The sequence below is a fragment of the Glycine soja genome, chromosome 13, assembly GCF_004193775.1.
Source record: "Glycine soja cultivar W05 chromosome 13, ASM419377v2, whole genome shotgun sequence".
Classification (NCBI taxonomy): Eukaryota; Viridiplantae; Streptophyta; class Magnoliopsida; order Fabales; family Fabaceae; genus Glycine; species Glycine soja.
The window spans coordinates 1,266,398-1,284,000 of NC_041014.1; the positions used below are offsets into that span (position 1 = coordinate 1,266,398).

General features: G+C 36.8%; 1 protein-coding gene across 1 annotated transcript; it reads left to right on the plus strand.

Moving 5' to 3' along the window:
• The first annotated feature begins 2,326 nt into the window (after window positions 1–2,326).
• Window positions 2,327–14,975, plus strand: LOC114382651 (endoplasmic reticulum-Golgi intermediate compartment protein 3-like). Its single transcript, XM_028342211.1, has 11 exons — window positions 2,327–2,657; window positions 2,760–2,842; window positions 2,942–3,017; window positions 3,109–3,176; window positions 5,324–5,408; window positions 10,976–11,106; window positions 11,209–11,292; window positions 12,235–12,381; window positions 13,821–13,929; window positions 14,013–14,132; window positions 14,514–14,975. Exons 1-11 carry the CDS (start codon window positions 2,570–2,572, stop codon window positions 14,576–14,578), a joined length of 1,056 nt encoding a protein of 351 aa, XP_028198012.1. The 5' UTR covers window positions 2,327–2,569; the 3' UTR covers window positions 14,579–14,975.
• Window positions 14,976–17,603: the final 2,628 nt, after the last annotated feature.

The following is a 17,603-nucleotide window of genomic DNA, read 5'->3' on the forward strand; positions in this document are numbered from 1 at the left end:
TACCGTTATGTCATGTTTATCTGACACAACCACACGACTCAAATCGCCTATTGATTCTATCAGGTTGACCACATTTGTAACAAGCTCGATCCATATGACACATGTGCTCGAGCTTGAGAGGGAGTTTTAAGAATACATATTATTTTGTTATTTATAATTAGATAGTAATTAGTGATTTAGTCCTTATTACTCATTATTAGATTGATCTCATGTGATCAATGTTGATCCTATTTGCTCATTATAAATAAAGACTTAGTGTGGTCATCCTTGACACATTATAGTAAAATAGTGTTATATAGGCCATTGAGAAAAACTTCGGGAAACAAACTATAATCTATAAAAAATCAAAATTGTTGTTACTCAGAGCATGAAACAAAGGAAGAAATAAGTGAACTAAGTTTTATAAGACTCAAGTCTAACACATAATCTGATGGAAGCTTGCTTGTGGAGCTTCTATGGAGGCTGGATCTTTGAGCTTCAATGAGGTCCTTTAATGGTGATTTTCCACCATGGAGATGTAGTGGAAGACAAAGGAGAAGAGGTAAGAGGCGGCACCATCCACTAGGGAATAAGCCATGGAAGAAGGAGCTTCACCACCAAGATGAGCCTTGGATAAAAAGCTTGGAGAGGATGCTTCAATGGAGGAAAAGAAAGAGGGAGAGAAAGAGAGAGGGGGGAGCACGAAATTGAAGGAAGAAAAAGGGAGAGAAGTTGAACTTTGAGTTGTGTCTAACAAGACTCTCATTCATCAAAGTTACAACAAGTGTTACACATGCTTCTATTTATAGACTAGGTAGCTTCCTTGAGAAGCTTTCTTTAGAAAACTTCCTTGAGAAGCTTCTTTGAGAAAACTTCCTTGAGAAGCTAGAGCTTAGCTACACACACCCTATCATAACTAAGCTCACCTTCTTGAGAAGCTTGCTTAAGAAGATTCCTAAAGAAGCTAGAGCTTAGCTACACACACCTCTCTAATAGCTAAGTTCACCTCCTTGAGATGAGAAGCTAGAGCTTAGCTACACACCCCCTATAATAACTAAGCTCACCCCTATTCCAAAAAAAAAACATGAAAATACAAAAAAAGTCCTTACTACAAAGACTACTCAAAATGCCCCGAAATACAAGGCTAAAACCTTATACTACTAGAATGGCCAAAATACAAGGCCTAAACGAAGGAAAAACCTATTTTAATATTTACAAAGATAAGCGGGCTCATACTTAGTCCATGGGCTCGAAATCTACCCTAAGGCTCATGAGAACCCTAGTGCCTTCCCTTGGATCTCTGGCCCAATCTACTTGGAGTCTTCTATCCAATGCCCTTGCGAGGTAGGATTGTATCATAATTAGTATGATATTACCTTTGTTCCTATATATAAGACTCTTTCAACAAATTTATACTTTTTAAGAAAAAAGGTTAATTTAGTTAATCACATTAAATTTGTCAATAATTTATTCTCCTCCTATAAGATTACCCTTCATTTCTGTCTCTACTTAATTACTTTTCACCTAATTAATTGATTTGACTTTTTCTATTCTCCAATCCTAATAAGAGATAGTGTAATTAATTAAGAATATTATAGAAAACAAATAATTAATGCACCAAACAATTAAAAGAAGATCTTAAATTGGATGGAGGTAGTATAAGTTTATTATCTTCAAGATAAACTTAGTTAAAAACCTATTTTGTAATAAGTCATCTAAATAAAAAAAAATTTATATGTTTGACTCTTTATATAGGTTAGCATTCATAATATTTTTAAAGACTTAAATAAGATTTTGGTCCCTATAATTTAACTTTGTTTTTTCATTTTTGGTCCCTATAATTTTTTTCTTCAAAATAGCCCCACATAACATCAATCTATACACATTTTTTGTTTGTGTGTCACTCAATAGTTATAATATAAAATAGTAAATTATAAAAAAATCATTAAACATCTTTTATAAATAAAAAACAAAATACACATTATAACACAATTTTAGGTTGTAATTGTCTATGTATATGATATAATTATTTTTTCATTGTGTATTTTTGGGGTGAAAAAACATATATAATAAAAAACACGATTTCATTGTGTAATTGTATACTTGTATAAAGAAATCCTATATTTATTCTATATGTTTTTTCACCTCCAAAAATACACAATAAAAATATGATCTATCATATGCCTATGCAACAAATATTTGCACCCAAAACACGATTTCATTATATATTTGCACAAAAAATCATGTTTTAGTGGAAAGGATATTTTTGGAAATAAGTAAAAAGCCATCCATATGGGTGGTGAAAAAAGTGGTGGAGAACAACAACTCCTTCTCTGCTTGTCAACAATGCACGCTTAAAATTAAAACAGAGGTAGCTAAATAAAAACAAAATTTAAAGGAAAAGACCATAAATTAAAGATTCCTAAATTCTGGAGGCGTGTTTTGATTATCAGAAGACCAAATCGAGGAATCCGGAAAGGGAAGGAGAGAGTGGTTTCGTTCTTCCCTTTTCGACTCCTTTCAAATTGTTCCTTTTTCATTTCAATTCGCATAGAATTCTTTTCCTTCTGATTTGATTAGATTAGTGAAGATGGGAATGAAACAAGTCATTAAAAACCTCGACGCCTTTCCTCGCGCCGAGGATCACTTGTTGCAGAAAACCCAATCTGGGGCTCTCGGTAATTTGTATTCTTCTTTCCCAAATTTTTCTTTTTTAGTTGATTATTTGTGACTTTTCTTTAATTTAATTTAATATTGCATCGTCGTTATGGTGGTTGCAGTATCCGTAATTGGTTTGATTATAATGGCCACATTGTTTGTGCACGAGCTCGGTTATTATCTTACAACTTACACCGTTCACAAGGTTTTTCTTTCTTTCTTTTCAGACATAAGTTGAAATGGAATAAATGACAAGTTGTGGTGATTAAATCGGTAATTGAGAAATGGTTTTGACTTTTTGCAGATGTCAGTGGACTTGAAGCGAGGGGAAACTCTTCCAATTCATATTAACATGACGTTTCCTTCTTTACCTTGTGATGGTTAGTTAGCTAGAGCGCTCTTTTTTGTCTATTTGAAATTGCTATGAGCTTTCTTTTGGGTTTCAATGTGGTGTTGTGTCTTTGCGGGCAGTTTTGAGTGTAGACGCCATTGATATGTCGGGCAAGCACGAGGTGGATCTTGATACGAACATATGGAAAGTAAGTTGGTTAGTAGTTCATAATAATGTGCCTCGTTTGAAGTGTTTAGAATGTCTAGGAGTGTGTGTTGAGATGTAGTGATTGTTTTTTTTTTGCACTGCAAAAATATGATTGTATTAATAAAACTTCAGTACTAGATGTACTGAAGAGGTAAGTAATTACACAGGCATAATCTGCCAAACCCAGCTACAAAAAGAATCACATAAGATAACAACCCTATCCTCACACACCCCTAGGACATTTCTGCCTTCAGCCTAGTAGACCATTGGTTAAAGTGGATATGGGAATTTTTCTCCATGCCATTTAACCAAGACCAAGTGTGAAATAAAGTATATCGTTGAAATTTAGTGTTATGTCATAGCTTGAAGTTTGTCATTTAGATGTAGTGATATGTATGTCATTTGAAATTTGAAATGTCTAGGAGTGTGTGGTGAAATTTGGTGATAGTATCTTGTAATATATCATGGAGATGTGGTTATATGTGTTTTGAAGTATGTCAAAGGAGCTTCATGAGTAGGCCTTGATTTTTTAGATGAGTGCCTGCCACACTCATATTGTTGGATATTCTGATGCTAATTGGGTGGGCTGCCCTACTGATAGAAGATTCACTTATCACTTATCAGTATTGTTTCGTACTGGTCAATAGCCAAGAAAGCGATGCTATTGCAGTGTGTTGCAGTAGCGTATTATTGTAGCCGTCTCATTATTGAGAGTTGTATTGATGCTTAGATTTTTCTGCTATTTGCTGATGTGCAGTTGTAGCAGTGACTACATCAACAATGAACAAAATATCCAATTTGTCCTCCCCTTGTCTTCATTGGTTGGATCTGTTTTTAGATTTTAGTATTTCATAACATTTTTTGCTTCAGAAGTTCTTTATAGTCAGTTTTTCGTCTGGTCTTCAAGCATCTCCTTGTTTTGGCAGTCACAGGCTTCTCTAAAGTCCTAGGCTTTTCTGGCCATTTTGCTCCCTTTTTTTACCTTTCCATGAAAGCATGACCCCCATGCTCTATGTGCAATAACTTCAGAGGCCTTTGCCCTGCCTATGTTTTGAACCTTAATTCTTGTGTTTGAACATATAGGCCCCTACTACGTTCAACCTACAAATTTGATTTAAGATGTTTGATTTTAATGATAAATTGTTTGACTTTGACAAAAAACTGTTCCAAAATGTTTAATTTCAATTACTTTTGTTTATTGCAACCTCTGGTAGTGTGTTTAGACTTTGTCTTTATGATGTTATTATTAGTGACAAATATCTTTAGTTTTGAGTATTTTTTTCTAGCATTTATGTGCGTGTTGTATGAATTACTTTTTTGTATTCATTATTGTTGTTACAGTGGCCTTCTTGCAAATATTGCTATGGCCTTTATTTAGTTTGTGGTCTGCTGGGTTAAGGGTTATGGGGGATTCTTGTAGGGCATTTGTGTTCTGTATTTTTGGACTCATGTTCCTGGAGACATTATCTCCTTCTTATCATGTAGTACCCCTGGTACTATTATTTGATTAATATATATATTATCTTTGCAGTTCAAAAAAAAAAAAGTGTCAAACTATAATATTAAACCACTGTCTCAACCACTCATGAACTCGTTTACTTAAAGCCACTACTTTTAAGAGCTTCAATTTAGGGAGATTATGCAAATGATGCTTAAGTATGAATTTTAAGTTGCTTTGCACATCCACTTGAACCCAATGTTCCTTAAGGAGGATCAAATACATGAGATAGATTGTCACTTTACAAGAGAGGAGATCCTGTTTAGAGACATCACTAGCTTTGTCAATTAAAAAAATAGTGGATTTTTAACTAAGTCCTTGGGCGGTTCTCAAATAAACATGACACATTATATGCTCTAGCTCGAGAGAGAATGTGGACAGCATTATTATGTTAATATGTATAGATTGATTGTATAGGCTAGAGGCTAACCAAATCATATACTAAAATGATCAAGAAATCATATAATTGTTTTTCTTAAATTAATTTGATAAATTCAGCCTTGTTGTGTAGTAAAGAGTAAAGACACATGGTTCATTATATGTTAAATGTGCACAGTGATTATTATTTTCTGTCATCTATCTGTTGTTTTTCTTTTTAAGCCTCATATGATTAATCATTATTTACACTATTTTGTTTGGACTTGTTGCAGCTTCGCTTGAACAGTTATGGCCATATAATTGGCACTGAATATATATCTGATCTTGTTGAAAAGGAACATACCAATCAAGAGCATGGTAATTTCTTGTTGCATTATGCGTATTTATGATTTCAAAATTCCAGTTTAAAATTCCATAAAATTTATTTGGATTCAATTCATTTATTGAGTGTTAGGTTCATTTCTATTATATTTCTTTTGGATGATAAAGGGATGCTCTTCTCCAACTAGTCTTTCTATTTTGTTTTTGAATAATTAGTCATACATGTTTTGACAGAAGTTCTTACTTAAGAGCTAAAGGTTCCATGAGCAATTTCATGTCCTTCCAGAATTACCTGTTTTAGATGAATAGGCATATACTTGGTTATTGGTAACTGTTAGATATAAAAAATATTCATGTACTTATCATGTGAAAACCATTTATTCGCCTTCACCAAATATCTTAAAACTTTAGAGTGTTGATTTTTTTACCAAAATATTTCTTGTTAAACCTCCAGCTGGTTCTTTATGCTGATGAAACACTGGGGTAGCTTGGTTATCTCAAATAAATTTCATTGGACTTGTTTAGCACTGTCTCCAAATCTCTAATATTGAAGAAATTATTTCTACTGTATAATTTCACAAGTTGCAAGAGTGATAGCTCGGTATCTACATCTGCACTCATCATTGCAACTATTTTGTGATCCTCTCAGTACCCATGAATTTATATTTAAATTTAATTAAAATCATATTACAATTGAAATCCATGATAAAAAATAACTCCTTTTCGGAACAAGATATAAAGATATTATCTATAATCTATATTGTCTATAATAATCAACAAATAGTAGATAATGATAATAATTGTTTTGCTGAGAATTAAATTATAAAGATGCATGTGGAAAATAAATGAGTCAATGGGTCAAACCAGCGTCTGGAGCTGATACAAATCCCCAAAACATAAGCATGAAGCCAAAATGGCATAGTGCAACCAATGGGACAGACAAACAGCAAAGCAAAATATAAGAGAAACTTATGGAGGAGCTGGATGCCCATCTTAACAAAAAGTGGGCTTCTCTGATTGATGATGTTAGGGTATTGAAATCCCTAACAGCAGAGAAAACAAGAGAAACAGAAAATAGAAGAGTATACGGAAAATACTGGGAGCAAACTGAATTTATTCAAGAAGGAAACCTTCTTCCAAGGGAAAACCCTTTACAATTTCTAATTCTTCTCTCCCCCTTCCTCTAATGAGAATACTCTTATTTATAATATCCTAATCCAACTAATTGATAAAGATAAAGATAAAGATAGAATAATAAAGATTAGATGATAGAATAATAAAGATAAAGATAGAATAATAAAGATAGATGGCCCTAAAGATTAAGCTAATAACTAATTCGATCCTATCTCCCGTGTAGGGGCTTTCTTCCTTCTAGAATAGACCCTCCAGATAATTGGTCTATCTTGAGATCTAACAATACTCCCCTCCAAAGAATGAACCTTGTCCTCAAGGTTAAATTTAGGAAAAAATAGATTCTGAATCACATCCACATTCTCCCAAGTTGCCTCTTCCTCAGATTTGCCATGCCAACGAATCAAAACTTGACGTTCGACTTCATGCTGTTTTTGAACTTCTCTGATCTTCAAAATTTGAACTGGAAAGTATAGTTCAGCCTGATGTTCCAAGTCAGGGGGTAATTCTTCTTGTGCTTGATGATTTTCGAGGGCTCTTTTCAATTGTGAAACATGGAACACTGGGTGTATTCGTGCCTTCGAAGGAAGCTGTAATTGAAAAGTTACTGCCCCAACCTGTCTAACTACCAAATACGGACCGTAGAACCTAGCTGTTAATTTGGGATGCAATCGCGGAGGCATTGATCCTTGGCGATGTGGTCTGATTTTTAGATAAACCCAATTTCCAACGTTGATATCATGAGGGCGCCTGTGATTGTTTGCATGTTTCACCATGAGACTCTGTGCTCTTTCCAAATGATGCTTCAACTGCTTCAAAGCTTCATCTCTATCCATCAAGTCTTGTGCCACGACCTCCACCAAGGTCTCCCCGGGTATGAACCTGGTTATGGTTGGAGGAGGTCTGCCATAAACAATCTCGAATGGAGTGCTCTGGGCAGCAGTGTGGAAACTGGTGTTATACCAATATTCTGCCCACAGAATGAAATCGACCCATGTCTTTGGTTGCTCAGAGCTAAAGCACCGTAGGTTAGTTTCAACCGTGCGATTCAACACCTCCGTTTGTCCGTCTGTTTTCGGATGGTAAGCTGTGCTAATCTTCAATTTAGTTCCTTGCAATTTGAAAAGCTCCTGCCAGAAATTACTTAAGAAGGTCGGGTCTCTATCACTCACAATGGAAATAGGAATGCCGTGTAGTCTAACCACTTCCTTTGTGAATACTTCTGCCATGGAGTGGGCTGAGTATGGATGTTTAATCAAAATGAAGTGCCCATACTTGCTGAGTCTGTCAATCACCACCAAAAGTGCGTCATATCCCTTCGACTTTGGGAGTCCCACAATGAAATCCATGCTAATCTCCTCCCAAACAGCATTAGGGATCGGTAAGGGTTGCAACAAACCCATTGGTGATGATGCCTAGTATTTGTTGCGTTGACAGGTGTGACAGGCTGCCACAAAATCTGTTACTGACTTTTTCATTCCTAGCCAAAAAATGGATTGAGCTAACCTTCTATGAGTTTTGAAGATGCCTGAATGACCCCCAGTTGGGGTGGTATGGAATTCTGTCACATGTTGTAATTGGGTCAACTGAAGATGGTCAAGTTTTTGCTCCTCACCTTGAGTTGCTCCCTCTTGATCTCGGAGCAGGTTTGAATAGAAAAGTATCATGGCAGCAGCCTCAACATCTGAAGCCCTCCCAAAGACCTTCGCTGAAAATCCCTTCTTTTGCATGCTATAGTCTCCCTTGATTTGGGTGGGTGACCCTTGATAGCGAAAAGACATGGTAAGAGTCTTCCAATTGTGTTGTACCTCACCTAATGAAGCCAACCAGGTCATCCCGAGGATGACATCCACACCACCAAGATCAAACAAGAAAAAGTCTCCAGTGTAAACATAACCTTGCATCTTTAGGATCAGATTCTGGCAATATCCCTGAGATTCCTGTCGGTGTCCATTTCCCAGCTGAACCCCAAAACTTCTAGTAGGTTGAATCGGCCAGTTCATCCTTGAGATTAGGTCCCTCGCTACAAAGTTGTGACTAGCGCCACTATCAATCAGAATGGTAACCCCAACACCAGCCATTTCTCCCCATAGGTTCATGGTTTTTGGAGGCGTAATGTTCCGCTGGACCAGTTGAGATAATTCCATCCATTGGCAGTGGTATTGATCCCCCACTACATCATTGGTCTCCTCTGGTTCCTGTTTGTCATTCTCTTCTATGTTGTCGCCTTCGTCCTCCCCAAGGATAGTGATCCGCAGACTCCCTTCTGGACACTTATGTCCAAAACCAAAGGCTAAACCACATCTAAAACAGTGGCCCTCCTCTTTTCGTTTTAAAAATTCAGCGTATGGCAATTGTCTAGCTCCCTTGTTTCTTGAAACGGTGCCAGCACTGCCGGAATGCGGGTTATTTGATCCACACGAAGAAACCCCTTTTGGAGCTGTCATGATGTTCCGTGCTCCAGTAGTAGCTGGGCGTGCCTGGGATGCGCTATAATTGCCTGTTGTATTGCCTGCTGAACTCGCTGGGTTGCTAATCACGACGCTTCCCTTATGTTGAAAACGCGGATGAAAAAAAACCCTTTGAGAAGGAGGCTGACCACGAGCAAGGCGGAGTTCTTCATCCACATCTCTTGCAATTTCCATGGCACGCAAGACCTCTGTCGGCCGGAAAGATCGCACCCTACATCGAATCTCCGGCTGGAGACCGCCCAAGAAGTATCCCAGCATCTGATCTTCTGATGGATCAGGGAATTGAGCCACCAAAATTTCGAATTCCCTCAAATAAACGTCCACGGACTCCTCCTGTTTGAGAGTTTTTAAACACTCGAAAACATTGCCCTTACTACCTTCACCAAAACGCTGAAGCATGAGTGGGGTTAAAGATTGCCAAGAAAGAGATGGATTGCGTTTTCGAATGAAACGATATCAGTGTACCGCCTCCCCTTCCATGCTAATGAATGCCAATCGAATCTTCTCTTCTTCTTTCACTTGATGTACTTCGAAAAAAATTTCAGCTCTAGCTATCCAAGACAGAGGATCTGTTCCATCGAAGACCGGTAGTTCCACCTTCTTGGTCCAAAAGCGTGGTTCAAAAACCACCTCAGATTCGGTATTGCTCTCTGACTTGGTATCGGAGGGGTCTTTCTGTAGTCGTTCCAGTTGCTGCAGTACGTGATTCATGATGCCTTCTACCCTCTGGATGCCGCCTCTGAGATCAGCTATGTCTTCTCCATGGGTCATCAAGGTGCGGTCTAAGGTGTCTAGATGTGAATCCATCTGGAATGGTAGAGGAAAGAGCAGGTCGAACCAATTGTTAGGGTATTGAATATCCCTAACAGCAGAGAAAACAAGAGAAACAGAAAATAGAAGAATATACGGAAAATACTGGGAGTAAACTGAATTTATTCAAGAAGGAAACCTTCTTCCAAGGGAAAACCCTTTACAATTTCTAATTCTTCTCTCCCCCTTCCTCTAATGAGAATACTCTTATTTATAATATCCTAATCCAACTAATTGATAAAGATAAAGATAAAGATAGAATAATAAAGATTAGATGATAGAATAATAAAGATAAAGATAGAATAATAAAGATAGATGGCCCTAAAGATTAAACTAATAACTAATTCGATCCTATCTCTCGTGTAGGGGCTTTCTTCCTTCTAGAATAGACCCTCCAGATAATTGGTCTATCTTGAGATCTAACAGATGAGATGCGCCATCCTTTGTGAGTTGACTCCCCAGTTTCTGACATCAAGTGCAAATACTTGTCTTGTGAGCTAAGCTCTTGCTGTACTGAAAAACCAGATCAAACTTCCCTCTTTCTCTCCACCATACAAAATTTACCCATTTATTGCTTCTTCTCCTAAAGGATCTCATTTATATTGGGATTGCAGACAGGGATGGCGGCCTACAGAGGGATGTGTTTCTTTGAAAGTGTTGTTTTCCTGTGCTGTTTTTGTGAGTTTTTTCCCGCCAGCCATAGCCTGAATGACCCTTAGTTGCTTTTGCCTCCAATGATGCTTCCAAAGACCCTCCAAAGGCTTAACTAACATCATCTTGCTGTCCGGTGCTGCTTTTAGGCTCTCCCTGTTCTGTTTTGATCTTGTTTGGTCTTTGGACCTCTATTCTGAAGGACCCTCTTGTTTGGATGCTGCCCCAGTTTATGTTTTCTGTGTCCCTCCTGCTGTTTGGTGGCTGGCTGCACTTGCTTTGCTGCACCTCTCTAGTTGTTTAGTGGTTCTGCTTGTTTCTGGATTGTTCTTACCCTAACCTCTGTTTTTGTTCCCATGTGCTATTAATCATATTCTTCTAAATTCAACTTGTAGATTAATTTCTGTTGTGTGGTGTTAAGGGCTAAACATTTGATTGTGTGTATCATATTATAATGACAAGTATAAAGTTCATCTTACAGTTACATTCTTGTGAAGTCGTTTTCTTCCCACTTACTGTCTAATAAAAACTTGTGAACAGATGATAATAAAGATCATGATCATCATCATGAGCATTCAGAACAGAAGATTCATTTGCAAAACCTTGATGAATCTACTGAAAATATTATCAAGAAAGTGAAGGAAGCATTAAAAAATGGGGAAGGATGCCGGGTATAAATTCTAAAATTACCATATATGAATTATTTTTTGTGAAATTGTGTCTGACCTTCAAAATTCTTAACATTTTCTTTAATGCTATTAATTCTATTGCAGGTTTATGGTGTTTTAGATGTTCAAAGGGTTGCTGGAAATTTCCATATTTCAGTACATGGACTAAATATATATGTTGCACAAATGGTAAAATATTATTATTTCTTCATTAATCTTACCTAAATATAGTGTTAAAAATTATGCATATGTAATTCATTGACTAGATTTGCGAAAGCTTACAGGTGTATGTATATTTAATGGCATTAAAGAAACTTTTAACTTGAACTAAGTCCAAAGATTACACTTCTTTTAATTGTTTTCTGAAGCTTTTACATTCTGTCCCAAATTTTCATTAATGAGTAAATAGAACATGAGAGTGTTCAAGTGTGGAAGTTACATCATAAGAGTGAATATCCTGCCAAAGCAAAAAAACAAGATTATGAGCCTTTATTATATATTTTGATTGTCCTATTGCATTGGAAAGCTTTACCTTGGTTGAGAGCCCTCATGTAAGAGGTGTCCTGTTAACTTTTCAACATGGATAAGGAGAAATCTGGTAGCTATGATGGCTTCACCACTGCTTCTTACAGGTCTATTGTGTTTCTAAAGAGTTACCTGATCTGTTTCTTTGGGAGTTTTATGACAAAGGGAAAGTAGAACTTATATGAATTTATTAATTGTGATTTGACATATTTTTTTTGTGGCATTGTAATATTGAGAGAGAGAAGTTACAATCTCAGTTTTATTACTGAGATAAACCTTCTGTTTTGGCTGAGTCAAAAGAAAGCTTTCACTCCTCAATACAACTGAATTGTAAAGGGTCAACTACAATGCTGTATCTCTGCATAAATAGTAGGGACTTCTGAAAACCATAACCAAGTTCAATTATTTGCAAATTATACCAATTTATACAGGGATAAATTTTCCATTTCTCGTCTTAATTAGGAATATGCAGATAAGTTTATTCCAATGCGACTTTTAGTAGCTTGAATGAGACCTTCCTGTCAAAAACTTGCTTAGAAAGATGCTCATCATATTCATGATTGCTGCATATCAGATAATTAACTCAGTTGTGATGGTTTTCTGCAGATCTTCGATGGAGCAAAGAATGTGAATGTAAGTCATTTCATCCATGATTTATCATTTGGCCCCAAATATCCAGGACTTCACAACCCACTTGATGACACAACAAGGATTCTGCATGATACCAGTGGAACATTTAAATATTATATAAAGGTTCGGGATTTAGGTTTCTTAAATAATCTTTCCACCTAGCTTAAGTAACAGTGCAGTTTGCTATGATTACTCCTCCAAACTCCTCTTATAGTTTTGAGATTGCTAATTTGTTTATTTTTCTCATCCTTTTTCATTACCTACATTGATTCTTTGACTTTCTGCTGATGAAAGGGGCTGTTAAATATTTGTTGTGTCCTCTTGGTTATTGAATATATGGTATATGGTAATAAAATTGCAAACGAAATTAAGATTGTGCAGACCTGAATAACAACATACTGTCATAATAATCCAACCATCTTTTCCTTTCTCCCTATATTTATTTTCTTCTTTCAAAACCTTGATAGTCTTCTGAGGTTCTCTTTTTCTCTCGAGTGTGGTTAGATCCAGTTCATCAAACACTTATAAAGTAGTCAAGAGGATTTTAGAGTGCATAGAAAGGGAAAAACTTGATCGGGATCAAGTGCAAGTGTCCCATAACAGTACCAAGTACCTACATAATATAACTTTAAGCTTTCCGTTTCTTACCAATTGAAAACCCACAAATAAAAAAGCAATGAAAACACCAAGATCTAAAAGAATTCAACCCAAGTGAAATAGCAAGGTTGGATGTTAATTTATAGAGCTTAGTTTGATGCTTTTGGTCTGTGAATGTACGATGTTGAATTTTTGCTAGAAATATTTAGAGTTCTAGTTTTCTAAATTTGGGTCTTGTCTTCTGGATTTAGAGTCAATTAGATATTTAAATACTTTCAGAATTAGCTAAAATTGTATTACAAACAATATATTGTTTATGTTGAGAAAGAAGATAATCACAAGGAGAGACATGGGAGGAATTCCATGTGTTAAAATTACACTGCCGAGCAAATATTTTTATTTAGAGTGATAAATACAAGGGTAAGTCCAAATAATTTCAAGAATATGCAGTTATTCTAATTAACATAATAATTACATAGCATAATCTGCCCTAATACTATAATTGCATTATTTCCAACAGTTTAGTGTAAATTTTTTAAATTAAAATCAAGGATCAGTATATGATTTTGGTTTTAGCAGAGGTGCTATTTCTAGATTGCTCAATGCAATCACTCCATTAGATTTAAAGGCTGGCTTATATCTCCTCAATTTATAGTATTGGTCAGACTTTTTTCTTGACCAGCCACAATTAAATACAGTTTACTTTGAAAGCCTATGTTAGGATATAAGGAGAAGTAAAAGTTAGTTAAGATAGGTAGTTTCTTTCTCATTCCAATTCTAGGTTCCTAACTGCCTACTTCTCTTCCTTTAATCTGCTAAAGCAACTAGCAACTCCTGAAGTGAGAATTGAGGGTACTGTTAATAATCCTAGGGCAGCCCTCTATCCTAAGTACAATTTAGTGATTGTATTCATAATTCCAGCATCTTTCTTTGGTAAAATTCATAAATTTCTTAAACTGATGCAGGTAGTTCCAACCGAATATAGATATATCTCAAAAGAAGTTCTACCAACTAATCAGTTCTCAGTATCAGAATATTATTCCCCCATTAATCAGTTTGATCGGACCTGGCCAGGTTGGTTTTATATTTGACGTTGGCTTTGTTCATATTTTAGTCTAGATTTTGATTATCGTTTCCCATTTATACTTTGTATGCAGCTGTCTACTTTTTGTATGATCTATCACCAATTACTGTCACTATCAAGGAAGAGCGCCGTAGTTTTCTTCATTTTATTACTCGGCTTTGTGCTGTGCTAGGTGGAACCTTTGCTGTGACAGGTTTTGTCCTTAATTACTGATTCCGTACCATACTTTTTTTTCATATGATCATTATATCTACATGATTGACTTATATCTTGCTTGCAAAAAGTGAAATGTATAGAAAAGTTCCTGAGACATTATTTCTGTTGGTTTTAGCATAGTTCAAGTTATGACACATAATTTAGATAATTCAACTGTCGTTTAGTTCAAGCAGGAATTCAGGCTAAATTAGGTGATATAATTCCATCTCTAGGATTACAAAGTTATGATATGCTATGATATGATATTCATAAATAAGCTCTCAAATGTTGGGTTTTCTGGAGTCTTTTTGAACTAAAATTCTTCCTGCTGCGGTCTATTTTGTTTCTTTCATGTCTAAAACTCATTTATATCAAACAGGAATGCTGGACCGTTGGATGTACAGACTTCTTGAAGCTTTGACTAAATCAAAGTCTAAACGGTAGATCATGAATTCATTGCAATTTCTAGCAACTACTCTACGTCTCCAACCAAGGGGTTTCAGGCACTGTATGGAATTTGCTGCCACTAAAGATTAAAAAATATAGTGGTGGCATAGTTGAATCAAGCATTAACTTTTAAGCACGTGATCATACAGTTCCTTATATTGTCTGACATCAATGACTAAGAGATCTTAATCTCTTTTCTTTTGGAATGAATATTTTGGGTTCGGTTTTGACTGTAGACAGCATTGTCTTGTCTACCACACCTGTGGAATTTACTTTGTAGAACTCAAATTTTGAATATAGAGATGTAGATAGATTGTCTGTTTCTCGCTGTGCAACCCAACATTGGATTTTCCTGATTAAATTATCCTAAACTGCATGGAACCTGAGATTTCTGTTAGAGCACTTTGTCAAGTTTTCTCCTTTTCCATTAAATATACAGAAAATCGTTAGTGTTACTTATTAAGGAAATTTTGGAGTACTGCACATTTCTCAAAAGATAGTGGAATAATCAAGTCACGAAGTTTGGGTATACAGTTTAAACTTGATTTATACACAAAGTATAAACTTGGAGGGGACTTTCAAATTCCAAATAAAAGAAAGGGATTTGCTAGGGGCACCCAGCAGCATTGTTGGTGCACCCAACAAATTTCCAAAATGGCAAAAATGTCCTTCAGCGTTTTTGCCAAACCTCTTCCGTTGACACTCGCAGAAGAAATGTTCCGCGGGCATCCACGGAAGAACCTTCTTCTGCAACGGAAGAAGATGTGGAAGAACCTTCTTCCGTGAAACTATGCGGAAGAACTTCTTCTGTGGGTTGCCACGGAAGAAGGTTCTTCCGTGGGTTAATTAGTTAAATTATTTTGTTAATTTTAAGATTATTTGATATTAGTTAAATGATTTTTTCCTCTCACAAGTTGACCAATGGCCGATTCTTCTACGCACCACATGATATATGTCGGTCACTTTTTTCCTCAAATATTTTACAGTAAAATTCATTTTGGACTCCTCGTTCTTCAGAGTTACACACACTTCAGTCACACACTTCTTCCTCTCTCCATTTCTCTAACTCTGACCATGCAATTGGCGTTGGTCTCATTGCATTCTCTGTAGAAATGACGAACAAGGCCAAAGGAAAAGGCAAGGAGGTCGCCGGAAAAGGTTCTGTCGGCAAGCGTAAGGGCGCCTTCGACGATGACAAGACCGGTGGCGACCGAAAGAGAAACAAGCGAGGTGTCCTTCAGTTATTTTTGACGACGAATTAAATGCCGCGCCAAGAAGGATGGACATGCCAGATAAGGGCCAGAGTAGCAGGCCACGTGTCGTCCCTCAAGAGGAAATGTTGGCTCGAAACAAACTGTTTTGAGTTTTGGACCTTCCGTTGCAGGCCGTGTTCGAATGCACCGGTGTCTCCTGTTATTTTTTTTGGATTCGTTGACGTGCAAACATGAGACAAGCCACCTTTGGAGAGTCTCACGGCTTTCCCAGATAATTTTAAAAAACCCCGAACAGGGGTACTTAGGCAAGTTTACATGGCCTGAAACTAACTTTTTTGAGTTTTGGGTCTTCCGTTGCAGACCCTGTTCGAATGAACCGGTGTCTCCTGTTATTTTTTTTGGATTCGTTGACGTGCAAACATGAGACAGGCCACCTTTGGAGAGTCTCACAGCTTTCCCAGATAATTTAAAAAAAACCCCGAACAGGGGTACTTAGGCAAGTTTAGATGGTCCGAAACTAACTTTTTTGAGTTTTGGGTCTTCCGTTGCAGGCCCTGTTTGAATGAACCGGTGTCTCCTGTTATTTTTTTTGGATTCGTTGACGTGCAAACATGAGACAAGCCACCTTTGGAGAGTCTCACGACTTTCCCAGATAATTTAAAAAAAAACCCCGAACAGGGGTACTTAGGCAAGTTTACATGGCCCGAAACTAACTTTTTTGAGTTTTGGGCCTTCCGTTGTAGGCCTTGTTCGAATGAACCGGTGTCTCATGTTATTTTTTTTGGATTCGTTGACGTGCAAACACGAGACAGGCCACCTTTGGAGAGTCTCACGACTTTCCCATATAATTTTAAAAAAACCTCGAACATGGGTACTTAGACAAGTTTACATGGCCCGAAACCAACTTTTTTCTCAGACGACAATGACTGACGTGACCCAACAGTGAACGACGTGATAGGAGGTTGCTTTAGTTTTACGCTTCACAATGTAAAATAGTCACGGGTCTGGTAAAAGGGAAGCCATGTGCCTGGCTGAGCCATTTATATAAATGATAGATGGGGATGTCCATGGTACTCCACAGCAACTGGTATTCAGAGTTTGTCAAATTAATTTTCGATAAACAATGGCATTCTTAGGAGAGACTTCGTCCCAGACGATCGTGAACTCGAGGTTGACATTCATTTTTCCAAATGGAACCGTCATTCACAACGAGTGTGGGGTTTATTTTCAAAGTTCTAGTCTAGTGCCCATGCGAGCTATGCGATTTTTCAACTCTCAAAAGCATAATACACAACAGTCTTTGGCTAAACAACAATCAAGTTGTGGATGAAATTCATTACCGGCGACCAGTGGAAGATACAGGTAACAACATTTACTTTGAAAGTATGCAATTGAAAAATGACATGGATGTGAACACCATGTTAATGTATAATGATCAATTTTCATTTGTTGGACCGATTGATTTGTTATGTACCGTTGGTAGAACAACAAATGCAATTTTAAACTTACTTGAACGCCCCAGCATTCCTACACATGATGCGGTTCTGTATTACAACGGAAGGTGGAACATGCCACGCCAAAATAACTTTGTGGGTTATGCGTTCACCAGAATAAATCCAAAAAAATTTGATATTCCAAAAGGATGTAGCATAGATCAACTGAAGGATTTGATCAAGCAAGTAGCACCTAAAGGGAATCCTCCTCATGGGATTCACGAATCCCAAGTTGTAAGGCGTTTGTTTTATCGACAACCTAGTCATTTGGAGTATTCTGAGAAAGTTTTAGAATTTGAAATTGTTGAGCTGAAA